The sequence below is a fragment of the Heliangelus exortis genome, chromosome 3 (assembly GCF_036169615.1).
Source record: "Heliangelus exortis chromosome 3, bHelExo1.hap1, whole genome shotgun sequence".
Taxonomy (NCBI): domain Eukaryota; kingdom Metazoa; phylum Chordata; class Aves; order Apodiformes; family Trochilidae; genus Heliangelus; species Heliangelus exortis.
Window position 1 is genome coordinate 68,649,556 of NC_092424.1, and position 17,640 is coordinate 68,667,195.

Below are 17,640 nucleotides of genomic sequence, written 5' to 3' on the forward strand. Positions count from 1 at the left end.
ACCGGAGAAGCATCAAGGTGGAGTTCAGTATGTGCTGTGGTATCTCGTGCCACTTCACAAGGCTGAACTCAGCAAAACTAAACTCCCAGTTTTGCCAGGAATTTTAACCTTGCTAGTGCCTAGCAGCCAGTAGCTAATACTTGGAAAGAAAATATGGGGACTGGAAGGCTTCTCATGATCAGGAGTGGGTTTTGGCCTGATTAACAAGAAGCAGTTTAGCAAAGCTGTGACTCTGGTAAGAGAATGAAGTATCAGAAAGTGAGATGATGTGTTTCTGTGGGATGGATGAGGCCCTCTGCCCAGCACTTCCCCATGCAGTTAGAGAGAAGGGAGTGTTTCCAGCACAGGGAGGGGCTGTGTCAGTCACTGGCACAAAGGTCTTCTTGCCATGAGGATTCCTGGCAGTGGCCCAGGACAGCCATGATTTCCCCAGATTTATTGAGGGCAGAATGCAGACATGGCTTGGTGGGCAAAGGCCAAAGACAGAAAGATGTGTGAATCTTAGTTGGTATGGTGTTGCTCCCAGAGGGTGGGAAACTTTCCTCCCAGTCTCTGCCAAGAAGAGTGGGTGCAGAGGGGCTCTCACCAGCCAGGGCAGAATTAAGGTGATTTTTTTTCCTTGAGCTCCACATTGGTGGGGCAGGCATGCTTAGTGATAAGCCTTCCCTCTTATCTCGTGCATGAGCACACACACACACACACACACACAAACACAGGAAAAATACTATTCCAGGCAAAAATGACAGTCTAAGCCTTGTATCAGTACACAATTTTGTAACTGAACAGGGTGTTGGCCATGGCAGCAGAGGACATATTCACTTCCCAAGTGTTTTCCCTCCCTGAAGGAGAAAGAGGCCACTGAATTTTTAAGCACGGAATGTTTAAGTGCTTGCAATATATAACTTCTTGTAGGACCCATGACAGAAATCCTAGGCATGGTCTGTGTCCTGAAAATGTGGACAGTTTTATTATGTGGCAGTTTGAGCACATCAAAGACAACTGGCAGCATCTCTCCTCTTTCAGTGCTGTCCTCCCCCTTCATTCCTCACTACATAAAGCCCTCACACACTGAAAGTCCTTCCGGCTCACTCTCCCTTGACTGCACTAGGAAGACATTAAGTAGCTGGAAGCAACTTTTTTTGTGTGTTATGTATCTCGAAGTCAGAAGTTTTCTGGATGATCACCTACTGCCCAAGCTCTGTTCCAGGACACATCCTCCCCACCAGGACTCCCACCCTCCTCAGCCAGGAGGCCTTTACCATTCTCATGGTCACCATCACTCCCTTCTCTCTAAGTTTTACCTAAGGGCAGCCTCTATTTTAATTTTGAATTTCCAAAGTCAATTTGAGAGATTTCGTTTTGGTCTCTTTCCCCAGATTCTAACTGGGGAAGTCTTTATGGGCTGAGGCAATGGTGGTGGGGAACTGGAGCCTCCTCAGAAGGTTCTGTTATTGTGTGTTGAAAAGATGACTTGGACTTCCCAAGGTGACAAAGACCTCCTGAATTCCTCAGGGTAGAATCTTATTTTCCCTTGACAAATAAAGGATTGGCTATCCTTTGTAGGCAGTTTGTAGGCAGTGCCAACCCCTTTGGCACCACAGACACATGGATTTGCAAGTTCTGGAAAGGGTCAACCTAGAAACAAAAAGAGGGTCATGAGGCTGTCCCTCTGCTATAGTACCCAGTTTCTGAAATTGTTGTGAGCATGTTGTCCTGATGTTCCTTGTAGTAGGCCAGAGGGAGTGGGGAGAGACCTTCAGGCAAAGGGATTGCCCTCTGATATGACAAGATCTTAATGCCTGGAGTATTTATAGGACACCCCCCAGTCCTGTGTTGGTACCCATTCCTGCACTCCTGCAGGGCACTGTATCTCATGCCTTGGAGAACAAGGCATTGTTTCAGACTTGTGCAGAAGGAAGGAGAAGCACAATGAGGGGGACAGAGGGAGAAGGCAGGTAATATATAAGTGAGGAGCAAACTGTGTGGAACAGATCATGGCATACCTTGTTCCCCATATTTCAACCACTTTCTGTCCTAATGTCCCATTTTGGAAGGGAGGGTAGAGTAGTGACAGGACATGTGAGCAATAAAGATTTTCCTGGCAGAGATGATGACCAGGCTGGGGTTCATAATCCAGCTTTGATGCAGACCCTGTAGGTCCCACAAGCAAGACTGACTTTTTGACAGATGTCCTCATCTTCATCCTTCAATCAAGCCTATTTCTCTGTCAATAGACATAATGGGCTCCTATGATACCTAATTAATTAGTGCTTCTCTTAGTCCTCCCTAATGCTGTCCCATTCTTTTCACAAGGCAGCAGATTGAAATTAGCAACTTTCAGTCTTTCTGGGCATTGAGGTTCTATTTCCACTATTACAGTGGGGCAATAAAGACTAGAAGAGTTTAAAAAGTAATCTGCTCAGTCGACCTTTTTCAGTGTCTGTTTCTGTTTCCTTCCCCTTTCACAAATCCTCCCTGGATTTAAATGGAATTTAAGAGTAGGAGGCTACATTTCTCTAGCAGTAGTCAGAGAATTTGGTTTTTTTTAACATGATGCGTTTTGATAGACAAAAATCTCAACGGCACTGAGCTCTGACCTCTGGCTTTTCTTTGGGGCTGTCTACAGAAGTTAGGAATTATGCTTCTAGGATCAAACTGAACAAAACCCAAAAATCAGCATGTCTCCATTGTACCTCTCTCTTTTGAGAGTACACTCTGTGTGCAAACATCATCCAGCCCCTTTGGGGGACTACACAGTTTTACCTTCTCAACGGTGCTATAGAAGGGCCAACATGTCCATGTCTGAGGAACCTTTGAGCATGCAGAGAGGCAGAGCTCTGGGTTCTTGGATAATCTGAAATACAGCATTTCTGGGGATGGACAGCAGCTGAGCTGTTGTTTTAAGGGTCCTACTTTAGTCCTTTTTGTCTCTATTCGTTTGATCACTGGTCTGGGAGCATGCAGCAGGTCTTGAAGGATCAAGGTTCTCAATCCAACAGAAGAAAGCAAGAATAAAGTGGTTTAAAACCATCACTGTCCTCGCTGCCCTTCACATTGCCCAAAGTAATCTACATAGTTTATTAGCTTTGGATGTGGGTATGCTGCCTAATTGCAGGAATATTTCCTGTCTTCTGGAAGAGCAGCATTGCACAGAACTGTGCTATTTCCACATCTTCTGTTCTCCATCTAATCAAGCTCCTCAGAGCACTCCAAAGCACACTCTCCTGTGTTTTCTTTAGCCACAACAGGAAACTTTGTATCCTCTTTTATGTGACAGGAACTCTTAGTGCTGCAGCTTTTCCAAGAAAACTCAAGGAGCATTTCTTTTTTCTCCCCAGTCCACATGGGTAGTAGATTTTTATTGTATTGAGCATTAAAGCAGCCATATCCTGTGGCAACCTAAGATTATTGGAGATTTCACTAATAAAGCTGGATGATAAGAGGTTATTTCATTTTTGCTTTTCTGAGGGAATAAAAAGCTAATGGAAAAGCCATCTCTTGGAAATTGGATGCTTCCTTCTTGGTCTGAATGGTACTTCTAGAAACATCATGAGCTCAAACTGATTTTCAAGGAGGTGAAAATAACTTTAGTCTACAGAAGGATATTTCTGAGTAGTTTATTCCACAGATTTAGGGATTTTAGAATACACTTTTTAGGGGGTGTGAGAGTGTACTACAAGCAGAATTTCGTTTATTATTTACCAAAAGAGATGAAACTCTTGGGTATTCATTAGGAGAGAGGAGTTGTACAGACTGCTCAAATATTCTCTGTGGCATTAGAAAGTGCCAATACAACAGGCTCCTCCTGCTCTCCAAAGAGAAACACTAATACTTAATAGGATAAGATAAGCAAACCTAGATAATAGGTTTGTAAACATCAATAGGCCTTTTCAGACATTAAGAATATACCTGAAACATTGTTGCTTTTATATAAAAGTCTGACTACTACTAAAAAAATTTTTAGAAAAATTGTACTTGGAAATCCTTTCTGACAGTTACTAGCACACGTCAAAACCAACAGAATTTCTTTGGCAAGTCCTAGGTGTTGCACCCCTTGCTGGATGTATGAATTCCAGCAAGAAACATGAGGATTTCTTGATTTAGTTTCATATCTGGGTTTTACTGGGTGGAGGGGAATGGAGAAAGGAATAGAAGGCATTTTCCAGGATTATACTGAGATGAGCAAAACCTGGGTTCACTGGCTTTCCAGGGACAAAAGCTGACTACAATTTCAGACAGCAATGCCTCTTTTGTGTTTCCTTTTCCTTTTTTTTCTTTCTTAAAAAAAAAAAAAAAAAAAAAAGAGAGAGAGAGAGAGGAAGAAAGAAAGAAATGAAGAGCTATTTACGTTTTCCCTCCCCTCTCTTTCTCCTCAGGGTTTTTCTTCCAGCATACTGTTCCTTATCAAGTTTCAGCGTGTGCTTTGCAGCACTGAGTAATGCACTGGATAAAAATACTAAACATTTGATACCTTAGAATAACAAATGAGTTGGGAAGGAGCTTATATTCTGCTATTACTTCCACCCATGCTGTACTTCAAGGGGTACTGCCAAAATACTACTGCAGTTTGGGTTTTGTTTAGGTACATGCAATAGCTGAGTTAGTGCTAACACTGATTTTTGTAGCCTTTTATACATAAAGGAAGCAAAACACTGAAGAAGTTATTATCCCAAAACATGAGGCTATTCAGCCATTTCAAAGACAAGGATATGAAAAAAGGGTGCAGTTTTTTGTTTAAAACACAAAGTTAAAAAAATAATATTGAGAACACAACATGAACAAAATGCCCATTTTTTTTCCTGTAGCATCATGAAAACAGCAAATCCAGAAGGTTTGGGTTGGTGCTGACTAACAGACCACTAGCATTGTTTTGTAATTTAATGAAAAAGAAGAATATGTTTGAACAATATGTTCCTGTTGGATAATGAGGAACACCCAAAAGTTTGTTCAGTGTGTGGCAAGATTTTCTGGTTGCTTGTGAGGCTGTGTGACCAAACAACATCATTTTGCAGTTGGTAATACAGGAGAACCTTAACTCTGTGCAGAATCTGATGTCTGCAGATGAACATTTATACTCTGTTTTCATCACTCTGTGGAGTCCTAACCATGGACCACTAATGGTGCCATACAAATTGTTTGCTCCTACTCACAAATGTTTAACACCAAAAATACAGTGGGTGGATGCAGGTGATAAACACAAGAAACCAATGCTAAAGTGTTGGTGTGCAGGAAAAGGAATACTGTAAATCAGCAATATAACCTTTCTTTTTGCCATTATCACTGCTAAAGAGGGAGCATGAGGTACTTTTCTGGGAAGGTTCCTCCATGAGCAACCAGCACCATAAGCAACAGCACATCAGTGGTTTTTTTTAAATGAAAGATGCTGCAGTAGAGTAACCAGAACTGTGAACTGATGAGGACATGGCCAAACAAGAGCCTGTGGAAGACTTTAGAAGTGAAGACAGTTTTTATTTTGTATATTAGGGGACAAGGAGCAAGACAATGCAAGAGGTGGTTACAGCAACTGGCTAGGAAAATTATTTTTGCAGAGACATTGCAAATGGATATCAGCAGGAGAAAATTACCCTGTCAAGATAAGAGGGAAAGGTGTTTTGTTATCCTAACATGAAGTGAGAATCTAGATAGGGATGGTCAGGAAAGGCTGTATTTTGCAGATGCTTCTTTCAAAACATCTTTAAGAATCAAACCAAGCCAGAATATGAGGACACAGAGTAAAAACTAAAGCTAAGGATACAGCTAAGCTGCCATCCTAAATAACATGGAGTGTAAGGATATTATTCCCACTAGTCAAGGTGTGGAGTAGACAAATAAATCTGTATTGAAGGAGGTGGTTGAATTATTTCTCACAAATAAGCTTACCAAAAACATAGTTTAGAGGGGAAAGAGAAGATCCACTTCTTGAGGTGGGAAAAGAAAGTTCCTCAAGAGGACACCCTGAAAAAACAGAGTGGAGGAGACCCAGTGCAGGATGGTGTCATGGTAGCCAGGGGGGAGATAAGCTAACAGAAAGAGCAACATCAGGGTGGTGGCTTCTGGATTCAGTCATGGAGGACCTTAAGTGTCCAAGTGTCCTTTCTCCTTCTGCAGAGCAGAACCAACTAAATCAGGGGAGTGAAACCTGGAAATATTTTTCAGCAGGGGCAGGGCTTGCCAATTGGCAAGCCACAGAAAATTGCTGTGTGCATGCTTTCTCTGAAATACTTCCACATGCCTGCAGTGCTGGTCTCACTCTTCATACTGTTAAAAAGCCAGAAGAGTTAGCAGAGGAGCTATTTAAACTAAAGTTGAGGTTGATTGCAATTAATGTACAGTGAAAAAATATTTCAGCAGAAGAATCAAGGGCTGAACATACTGCATAGAAAAGATGAGGTAGCAAAGGGCCTGGATTGCCTCTTAGAGACAGGCACGATGGTAATACAGCTTTTTACCTTTTGTGAGAGAGAGCTGTGGTTCTGCAGTGGAGCTACTTTGCTTAATGGTTGACTTGTCTTCTGAGCAACTTTTTTCTCTTTTGGGTTGGGATGGAAAAAATGGAGTGATGTAGAAACAATGCTAACCAGCACAGAGCATCAGTGGTAGTGAGCTTCTGAACCAGAGTTGAAGGTAATGCTGCTGAGAATCCCTAGTCGCCCAAAGTAGCAGAGTTTGTCTTGAAGTCTCTGGAGCATGACCTCACACAGCATTTCAAGGAGGGCCCACACTCAGTGTGAGGGTTTAAAAAATTAATTTCCTAATTTCTAGACATTTGAATAGTATTTATTTTATTTAGCCACTTCACATAGTATATTTCATGGCTACTGTCGTGGGGGAGGCAATGTACCAAATCCTGCCAGTTGTGAGTAAGCCAAGAGGGTAATCTTGGGAGCAGCATTTTATTCATTCCTGGATTCCAAAACTCTCCTCTGAGAAAGAAAATAATCCAGATTACTTTGCAGTAGAGGAAGAGCTGAAACAGGACAACGGGAGGGGTTTGCTTTCCTTGTCTGAACAAAAAGAGATTAGCATGCTCAAAAAAAAAACGTAAGTATTGTAGATATAGTCATGCTCGGGATAATTTTCCTGTCATTTAAGAGGAATTTACCTGGATTTATTTATCCCTTTACAGGAATGAATAACCGTGAAGTCTTGGAGCAGGTAGAACGTGGTTATCGGATGCCATGTCCTCAGGACTGTCCCATCTCCTTGCACGAGCTTATGATCCACTGCTGGAAAAAAGACCCAGAGGAGCGTCCAACTTTCGAATATCTGCAGGGTTTCCTTGAAGACTACTTCACTGCAACAGAACCCCAGTACCAGCCCGGAGACAACCTGTAAATCCCTGGTCTTCAGACACTGTCGTGAATTACCAGGTTTCTCAGTCCTGCCTCACCTGTCCTTCAGCTTCCAACTCCGTGAGAGGCTTCTCCAGAGTGCAGCATCTTCCAGCAGCGCCATGCACAGGAGGGGCTGAAGCTGGGAACTTCCACAGCCCTTGCCTACGACCACTTGTCCTAATAATCTGAATGTCCTGGATGAGAAGGAGAAAAAACACTTTTTTTTTTCTTAATCAAAGACTCCAAAACTGCATTGTATTGATGTTATGTAAACTGCAAAACCTCTGTTCATTGTAAATAGTAACTCAGTGCCAATAACTGATCCTAGTGCTTTCCTTTTTTTAAAATGCAAAACCTATGTGATTTTAACTAGTCTTCTCCTGATTCAACTAAAAGTATTATTTTCCAGAAGTGGCCTCTTTGTCTAAAACATTTTTTTTCATGTTTTAACAAATAAAATAAATTTAAAAAATCAGGACAGGTGTTTGGGTTTTTTTGCTTTTTTATATATAAAATATATATAATATATATACATAACTGTACATATAGAATATGGGTGCTATTGCAGGGGAAACTCATTTGGAACTGAATGGATCCTGCTGCAACAGTACCCAGAAAACGATAATTTTACTGCAGACATGAAAACACTGGTGGGATTATGAAAGCCAGTGATCTAATTTTTGGCTTTTGCCAAGCATGATTTTTTTAAATTGGATTGCACTTTTTGTTTATGATTATGTACCTGTAGGTGGTTGTAACTTTGCTCTTTCAGGAATCATGTGCTGTATTTACAGTAATGTTTCCAATGTTTGACAAGTGTGTGATGATTTGTTCTTGAAGTTAAAACGAACATATTTAAGGCAAGAAAACTACACCATCACCTTTTGAACTGGAAATTTGAAACTGCAAGGACTTCTTGTAGCAAAAACCATATACTGAAATGTTTCAAAAAGATTTATTAAACAGCATAACCCCATTCAGATGGTCAGCAAGTCATAGCATTTTAGCCATGTCCACCTGCTAAACTGTTGGTCATGCAACTAGGATTTTTCTGGTTTATGTGTAACATTTTTTCCATTGTAAAATAAGTGTGTTAAATGTCCTGTACTGCTAATGAAATTACTTTCTCTATGTCTGTAAGTTCTCCAGTGGAATTACTATGCACTTCTTTACATTTCATGGGGGATGCACAGAACAAAGTATTACATTTTCAGTTGTCTGTACCAGCCTTGAATTACTTACGTTTAACCAAAAAAGAAATTCCTTTCTATTTCTATTGAGTTTTTAATGCTGAGTTTCAAATTTCAAAGTCTTAATTACATTTTGTTATGGTTCATTTGCAAGTTTACATTTTAAAACTGTTTAACTTTCTTAATTTAGTAATTAAAACAAAAAAAAAGGAGAATTTTACATTTGGATAGTTGTTCTTTTGTTTAAACTGGAGATAATGTTGAAGGTAAAAACTTTTCAAGAAGGGGTGTCACGCCATTTGGGGCACCATATTTCATAGGAGTATGCAGACCAGTTACCTATGAGACATCATTTTCCAAATTGTGAAGTCAATACTTTTTTTAACAGCTGGAGTTCAACTGTAAGGAATATGGCTGAATGCATATCAAATCTCTCATTTCTCTGTTCTACGAGCAGTTTATTCTTTAACAGTTCTGTTGCATTTAACATGAATACTTTTACATTTACAAGTGTTACAGGAAAAGATTTTTCTATGCCTTGTATTGCTGTTACTGCTTTAAAATATTGCAGCCAAGTAAGACTTCCTGACAGCTGAAACTTTTTTCTAATTATTTAATACTTAGATTGTGAATTCATATTCCAAATATACACATTTTCTAAAGAGAATCATTTTCCGTTCCTGAAAACTAACCCAATAATGAATTGAGAACAAATTATCATAATTTTAGTATTTTCTATACAAAACACTGACTGAAAATCCTCTTGCAAAGGAAGGTCCCACACTTAGCCTTTCTTGAAGTGTGAATTTATACAGCAATGTTGCTTGTTACCAGATTTCCATGATAAATTGGTTAACGTTTTACATGTAGAAGTAATGTTATGTATATGATATATTCATTGTTGCTGTACCTATAGCTGTGGAGTACTGAAGAGGCCATAACTCTTGTTGAACTTTTAGCTTCCTTTAGCCCTTACGAAGCAAGTTGTGGTCCTCTTTTTTTCCCACAGCTACCCCCCTGCCTTAAAAAACATCATCCACTGAACTGAGGACTCCGTAGGAACTCAGCGGGGCTGGCGAAGCCCAAACGTCAGGTGCTCAGCCCATTGCTGGGTGGCAAAGCATCTCCTTCTGCCAAGTCCCTTGGCAGCCTTTGCCATGCCACAAACTTCAGTGCAGTCTCTATCTGTAGTGCGGGGTGAGCCTAAAATGTTAGTTTTGCCTATGCTTCTCGTTGGAAGTAAGACTCAGACGGGGCGTTGTTGGGGTTTTATGGCCTTTACTCCTGATTCTCTGGTTTGCTGTTTCCTGTATCGCATTCGGTCTCCGAGTCCCACGTCGGTCTCTGCCACGTCCCTGCCTGCAGCTGGCTCATGTGGTGCCACTGCTGGGTGGCAAATCCAGACCATTTCTCACCGATAGCTCTTCTGCTTCTTTTTCTTAATGTTGGGAGTTTTGTTGTTTGGGTTTTTTAATCTCTCAAATAAAAAGATTAGCAAAAAATTTAAACAAGGTTGTTAGCATTTTTGCTATAAATTCATGGAAACTTTTTCTTAACACTCTTATAGTCATCACACAGCTATTTGTGGTATATGAAAAGTTGACTTAACAGATAAAAAAATCTCCTGTTCACTCTGAAAATTTTCTAATATAAGGCTAAACAGATCCCATCCAGATAAAAGCAATTGGCCAAATGCTCCTTCTACCAGCATGCCTGACACCCAACCCATCTTTGGCATGGTGGCAAAGTTCCAGAAAAGGTGACCTGTCAGCCACTGAAATGACACCGTGGGATGACCCAGGCATCTCTGGGCCAAGCTTAATCCAATACCAGTCCCAGAAAAAATGTCAGGTGGAAATGCAGCAGTGCCACAAAAGGGGTAGTACAATTTATTCCTGTTAACATATTTCTGTCGTAAGAAAAAGATGGGAGACTTGGTGGGTCATCTAAAAGGTCCAAAGTTCGTCAAAGCCACAAGCATGATATTCTTTGGCTTCTGCAAACAGTGCTTGACTTAGTTATATGTGACAGCCTGGTTTTGATTTAATTACCACTGTAGAAAAGCAAAGTAAAGCCAAAACAGAAAAGTGGTTACCTGCTAAAATTACGTGAATAATCACAAATGGAAAATCTGTCTCCTGAGCAAGTGTTTCTCCTGAAGTCTCTAGCCTGAAAAGGACCACATGCAGATGAAAAAGGCAGCTTGCGAAATGGATTTGACCTTGCGGATTTGACCTTGCCACATTACTTCAAGGTGAGTGGGAAGTTGCTCAAATTTATTTTAATATGCCCCATGCTTTTCTCAAATGCTGCAATAAAACAGGCAGTGCAGTAATGAATGCTTCTACATTGTACCCGAGGGGTTAAAGAGGCTGAGCCTCAGCATGCAAGAGCTATTAGGAGATATACAGTAGCTCCTCTTCTAATGTGTAGACAATATTCATTCATCAAAGAAGGCTTTTCCTGTCTAATGGGAAATTACCACCAGCAGTGCAGACAAAAGGATATTTATTTCCTCCAATTGCGTCAGTTTGAGGGTCTGTCTGTCTTTCAAGAATAATCAAAGTCTGTTTGTATCTCAGAAATCTCATTGTGTTCTGCAATCTCACTAAGCAGTGATTATAATTTCCTGTGACTCGCACACAGGGAAATTTTATCACTGAAGGGGCTCCTGGCAATTGGGTCAGCATTCCCTGCCATCTAATCTGAAGAAGGGGGCACTTCAATTTTGGATTTTACTGCACAGATGAAAACAGAACCCATGTCCTTTCAGCAGAAAAGGGAAAGAGGCCCTTTGCCAGGATGCCACTGGCACAGGGTGTCAGTCTGTCCATCCCAGTGCTTCTGAATTTGTCAAAAGCCAGGTTACTGAGCTTAACCTGGAGTGTCAGAGGGGGAATGCTACCTGTCTGTGAGGTATTTTCTGTTGACTTTTAATACAGCCAATGTTCTTGTGTGCATGTGGACATCTCAAAATGTAAATTGCACACAAAAACATCTATATCTACACGGAGAGCAATTCATCTCCTATTCTTCCCCTGCAGCTGAATGCTTAACAAAAATTTAAGACTGGGACGTGAGCAGATTAGAGGACAGAATGGTGTTAACAACAAAAAAATCTTGTTTTTTTTTTTCTTGGTTCCAACTACTTGATCAGCTTTCATCCCCATTCCCAGGCCAGGAGGTGGGTGGTAGTGGCGAGTGCTGCTGCTGCAGCCTGGTGATGCTGTAGGTCTCTGGCTACTGCAAAAAATGCAACCAGCAGCTTATTTCAGAGTCAGGGAGGGAAGACATTTCTCCCAAAGGGAATGGCTGCAGTTTGGGGGCTACAGTGTGAGTATGCCAGAGGGCTGAAAGGGAAGAAGAGTGCCCTCCCAGGAAAAACAGGTCATTAACTGGTAGGCTGTTCATCATGTCATGCAGAGAGAGATATCCAAAGGTTGCTGCACCAGCTGTGTTCGCAGCGCCTGTGTTTTGCTGTGCCCAGGGATTTGGGTGATCGGATTAGAACAGACTGGTGAGCCTCAACTGCAGCTTCTGTTACCACGTGCAAGTATTTTCCCTGTTAGGAAAAGGGGTAAACAGTATTCAAGATGGTTAAAAAAAAATAATAATAAAATCACAGCACTAGCATGGCTGTGACTGAAAGGCAAGTGTTGCATCTGCCTGACCAGGCCAGATGGGAGTTTGATTGTTTGACTCATTGTTGTGAAAGCTCGGCATTAGGCTCTGTGAATAGCTAAAAGGGCAAAGAGCAAACAAATGAGATTATCCTCCTTGCTCTGTGGCCAATCTAGAGCTTGCCAGGGGCTCCAGTTTGTTTTTTTGTGCATCAGCTTTTGTTGCTGAGCCACCACACCCAGAGTCTTGTGAAGTTTTCTCAGCTACTTACTGTCACAGCTTCACACAAAATCCCTGAGACCTGTAATGGATGGATTTTCATCTGGAAGAAGTAAAAAGGATGCAGGGAAGCTTCCTGACCATGTTGTAGCCGTACTTGCTGACCCTTGGGCTCATCTTCAAGCCGGGGGCCTGCCCAAAAGCCCTGCCACCTCCTGCGCTTTATTGACTGCCAGAGTTCAGGCTCTGGGCTGCCTTTCAGTTCTGCTGTGCTGCTGGATGTCCCCAGCTAGAAGATGCTACTCATACAGGAAAGCTGCCTGGTGTTGGGAAAGAGTTCCCAAGCACACCCCTCCTGGCACTGCATGGGCTCTCTGCTGCTGGGCCAGGCTTCCAGAGGGTCCCACAGCTTACCCAAAGACCTCTTTGCCCCCCCAGAGCTGACAAGGTTCTGTCTGTCAGCAGCAGCTCAGGCGTGACTGCCTGTATCTGCAGCTGGGTCGGGGGTGACTTGGCAGGGGCTGTATTGACACTGGTGAGAATAGAGGAGCAGATGCTAACTCCTGCTCTCTTAAAAAAGCAAAGGCAAAGAGCCAAATCAGGAACTGCTTCACATCTTAAAGACAGAGGACTAGGTACGTTTGATCATATGAGAGCTCAAGTGTTCCCTCAAATTCCCATGCCTCCCAAAAGCAGTGCAGCCGCCAGCTGAGCTTTGTATATGACCTCATATACATCCAGCGTATAAAACACATCCCACATATTGAACATTTGCATATGTTACACAGCTTTTGTTCCACTTGGGTGGCCTTCTCCTCCCCTTCCCCCTACCTCTCGCCCCATTCCTCGCCCACACAGCTCCCCTCACGTTATTCCAGACGTGCCATTTCCGAAGGACTCTGCATCCTGGGCCTGTGGAGCATGGGGGCTCTGTTAATTGTCAAATGTTGAGTGGGTAATGATCAATGGATGACTAATTGGAAGCAAGGGGGAATAAAATAGGTATTACTTAGCTTCTGCTCTTAATTAAGAGGATGCATAATGCTGTGGGGAAAATCTTAACAAATGGCAGGAGGGTTTTTGTCATTATGGAAGGTTTAATTAGAAGCCTTGCACGAGCTTCCATCCAGGTACTGTTTTCTTTCAGGTGTCTCTCCAGGGTGTAACTGAAAAATGCCAAAGCAAGAGCCTTAATATAAAATAAGTGGAAAATATTTTTGTAGGCATGTGCTTAGCAATCTAAACAGCAAGACATAGAAGAAAGCCCCAGTTTCCCTCACAGTGCAAAAGCAGTGAGGGGTGAGCCAAATGCAGAGAACCAGAACAAGAGCGGTGTGTTATGCGAGGGCAGATGGGATTAAATGCTCTTTGCAATGTCTCCAGGTTAATTCACAGCACCAGTGTTAAAAATGGAGCAGTGTGACACTGCTCTATTGAAAGAGTTAGTCATTTGGAAGCAAAACTATAGCTGATTTAGTTCTCTGAATATACAGATGCGGTAGGAAATACAAGAAGTGGCGCTCAATATTGACATGATTTTCCTAATAAAAAAAAGAACTATTATAACTCCGGAAGGACTAGGAACAACTTCTTATAAAAAAATGTTCCATGTCCGTTGCCTTGCCAATGAAAACACTCATCCTGCACTTATTAATCTGTACTTTTTTGACATACCAAATATGACACGTCACATTCTGCTTGTAAATAATGTACAGATGAAATGCTAACTTTAAAGAGTTCAGAGTTTGATCCAGCTTTCAGTGAAGTCAGTAGAAAGACTTCAGAAATATAAAACAGGCCTTCAGAAAGCAATTAGGATGGCCTCAGTTTTGGGGAAAGGGAAGGCTTTTGAAGTGCTGAAATAAGCTTGGATATGTGTTCTCTAAGTTTCTTAATCCAAAAATTAGTTAATTGATATCATTTTCTGCAATTTTGTGGGAGGGTACTTAGGTTTGGGCTGGACCCCGTCTTGGCTTTGAAACCCACTCAGCAGGCAGTGCTGTTAACACAGAAGAGTGGCTTTCAAACTTTTTCTTTTTTTTTTTTTTGTCTTTCTAAGGCTGCTTGTCTACACCTCAAATGAGAAGAACTGCTCCAAGTACCTGCTGGTTTCTGGGGTTTGGCAAGTTAAAGAGGGAACAGAGACTGGTCCTTTGGATGTGGCTGCACTTACCATTAAGTCCCTAGGAGTGATTTCTGGACCCGGAAGTGCTCTCACAAGGACCAGATTTCACAGCCTATTCCCCAGGCATTGTGTCATTAGAAGCCAGGCTGCTTTCTTTTGGCCACAAATGCCACTTCAAATGAAGAGATGAAAGTGGTCATGATGGAAATGGCCCCAGAAAACTGACTGTGAACTGATGTAGCATTAATTCCCAGAGTCATTTCTAGGTGGCCAAGTAAAAGTACACAGGGAGCAGATGGAAAGAGCCTTGTGAAGGGCCACAGAGATGATGAAAGGCTTGGAGCATCTCTTCTATGACTAAAGGCTGAGAGAGCTGGGACTGCTCAGCCAGAGCAGACAAGGCTCAAGGGGATCTTATTAATGTATATAAATACCTGGAGAGAGGGTGCAAGGAGAATGGAGCCAAGTTCTTCTCAGTGTTGCCCAGGCAGGACCAGAGGCAATGGGCACAAACTGAAACACAGAAGGTTCCCTCTGAACTTCAGGAAACACTTCTTTACTGTGACAGGTTGCCCAGAGAGACTGTAGAGACTCTAATTTTAATATCTCTTGGAGATATTAAAAAACCATGGTCTTGGGTCACCGTCTCCAGGTGACCCTGTTTGAGCAGAGGAGGAGTGGACCAAATGACCTCCAGAAGCCTCTTTCAGCTTCAACTGTTCTGTGGTTGCGTGTGTGATTCTATGTGAAAACAAACAGCCTGAGGCTTTGTGACTTCTCTGTCCAGTTGCATCCTGGATGCTGCAAACATGCTGGACCCCAGGCACCTCACTAGTTGGGCACCCTGGCCTATCTCTGCTGGGGCAGGCTGATCTGGGTCATAGCCATAATCTTCCTTCTCTGGCAATCTGGCTCCCGTGTAGAGGGGAAGCAGGTGCCCACTGTCATTTGTTGGGTGTTTCAGCCCAGTGTCCAAGGTTTGACCAGTGGGGAACAGAAGACAACTGTCTACAACCTCTTTTTTCACTGAGAGGGTTGCCAGGCATTGGAATGTCCTTCACAGGACAGTGGTGGAGTCACCATCCCTGGAGGCATTTAAAAGGCGTCTGGATATCCTTAAGGATATGGTTTAGTAGTTAGACTGTGGTGTTGGTCAAAGGTTGGACTGGATGATCTTGGAGATCTCTTCAAGCTAAAACATTCTGCGATTCTGTGATTATTATTGTTAACCATTGTTGCCAAGAGAGGCCGCTCCACTTTGTGAAGGGAGAGGTGTTTCACGGCTGTGCAACAAAGGCCTTTAGAAACAAGCCCCACAAATAAGGGTCTGATGCAATGTCCCTGCAGGAGACCCTGCCTGCCTTATCCCTGTGCCTGGGCATGACTGCTGGCACTCCCTGGGAAGCTGATCAAAGCACTACAAACACTACGCAGGTTCTTTGTGGAAACCCCAGGAAGGTCAGCAGCTCTCCCTCCCTGCTCCCACCTTGCCTACATTCACCAATGCCCTGATTTTGGCTCCTGTGCAACCTTGGGCCCCTCACCTTCCTCTTCCATGATGGCATGGAGGCTGCAGCGGGGCCATCGCGGCTCTGGGGCGCGGTGGCTGCAAGAGCCAAGTTTAGCAGGACTGGAGGCTCTGGCAGCCCTGTTGCCAGCTGTCAGGGCGTTCGTGGTGCAAAACAGCTGTGCAGCAGAGCTGTCACGCTTGAGTCCAAACCAGAGGCATTAAAACTTGAGCTGACTCAAATGGCAAAGTTGTAACGCAGCTTCTCTGGCCACAAGCACCGACCACCCATCCCGTCTGGGCCTGGCTGGGGCCCGCTGGAAGAGCAGGGGCTGCCCAGGCAGTCTTGGGGGCAGCAAAGGACAACTTCAGGATATCCCAAAAGGGAGGGTTAGTATCCTGCTGGAAAGGAGGGAGGGAAGGGGAGGGTCAGGGCCATCAACAGAATGACAGGGCTGGTGTGGGGTTTCTCCAGGGCAAAGATAACTGCAAGCTGCAGGGCCTCACTGCCGTGGATACAATTGTATTTAGTGCTTGGCTTGAGAGCAGGCACTGCTCTCAGCCACTTGAATTTTCCTTCTAGAAATGTGGGCAGACATCCCTTGACACATGAAAATAAGTGTTTGGGTCATGGCTTCACCTCGCCACCACAAAGCAGACCAGGTGCCCAAAGAGGGTCCATACTGGGGGCCATGCCGAGGAGGCAGCTCCTTTCTCAGGAGGCCACAGGAAGGGTGCAGGAAGAAGTGATGGCACTGACCAAGCAAGGGCTTCGGCATGGTTTAGACCCCACATGTGAGGGCCAGCCCATCAAGCATTAAGGCGGCATGTGGCAGCAGCCCATGAACACCCGGAGGATGAAGAACCGTGCAGAAGTTACAGCCAAGTCAGACTCCTCCTACAGTTAAACTAAGAAAATGTAGGCAAAAGACCAGGAAGAGCTTCTTGGCAGGGACATGTGCGAAGCCGGGGGTCAGGAAAGCGGTGAAGGCTGAGATCTGCAGCTGCGTTCCATGGGCACCCCAGGGACTGCTGCTCGGGAGCCTGGCACTGTGCTGGTGGAGTGCCCTGCGTGACTTACCATGGCCCTTTGAACCACATCTTTCCATGCCGTAAGTGCCAGCATTACCCTGCTTTCGGGAGCTGTGCGAAGATGTAAGAGTTTCAGCATGTAGGAAAAGCGAGTTTCTGCTCCTTGAGGCTGTAGAGAGAAACTTGGAAGTGCCTACAAGTCTAACCTAAAAAAAAAGCAAAGCAAACAAAAAATCCTTTTTTTTTTCTTTCTTTATATAGTTCGTACACACATCATGTGATTGTCTTCAGTGGTCTGAATCACAGTTGGTTTAACATTTTGCATTGACAGTAAGTGGCTGAGGACTAAAAGCAAAGGATGACTTTCCCAGTGAGGCACACTGTTTAGGAATCACACCGGGTTTCCCCTGAAGTTATTTATCCGTGGGGCTCATGCAGAGGCATCCTGGCTTCCTACAAGAGAGGGAGCAAGCTGCACGCAGGCATTTCAAGAGAGTTTGAAGCTTCAAAGTGTCACTCCCCCACGCAGGCTCTCCCAACGCCAACGCTGCTGCATTGTGCTGTGCCGTGCCGAGCCGTGCCGTGCCTGCCTCTTCCACTTCCTGCTGCAGA

General features: G+C 43.5%; 1 protein-coding gene and 1 long non-coding RNA gene across 7 annotated transcripts in view; one reads left to right on the plus strand and one right to left on the minus strand.

The window, feature by feature from the left end:
- The window catches only part of FYN (FYN proto-oncogene, Src family tyrosine kinase), a 137,512-nt gene extending 129,703 nt beyond the window's left edge, over positions 1–7,809 (plus strand). For all 6 annotated transcript variants that reach the window (XM_071741155.1, XM_071741157.1, XM_071741154.1 and 3 more), the window contains one exon: positions 7,127–7,809. In XM_071741155.1, coding sequence (XP_071597256.1) covers positions 7,127–7,335 — 209 coding nt within the window. In that variant the 3' untranslated portion in view covers positions 7,336–7,809. The remainder of the gene's footprint in view (positions 1–7,126) is intronic.
- Positions 7,810–8,961: 1,152 nt separating this feature from the next.
- Positions 8,962–17,223, minus strand: LOC139794887 (uncharacterized). The gene is made up of 3 exons (XR_011725295.1): positions 14,924–17,223; positions 10,620–10,693; positions 8,962–10,001 (listed from the first exon to the last, which is right to left on the minus strand). It is a non-coding gene; the product is annotated as an uncharacterized lncRNA (long non-coding RNA).
- Positions 17,224–17,640: the final 417 nt, after the last annotated feature.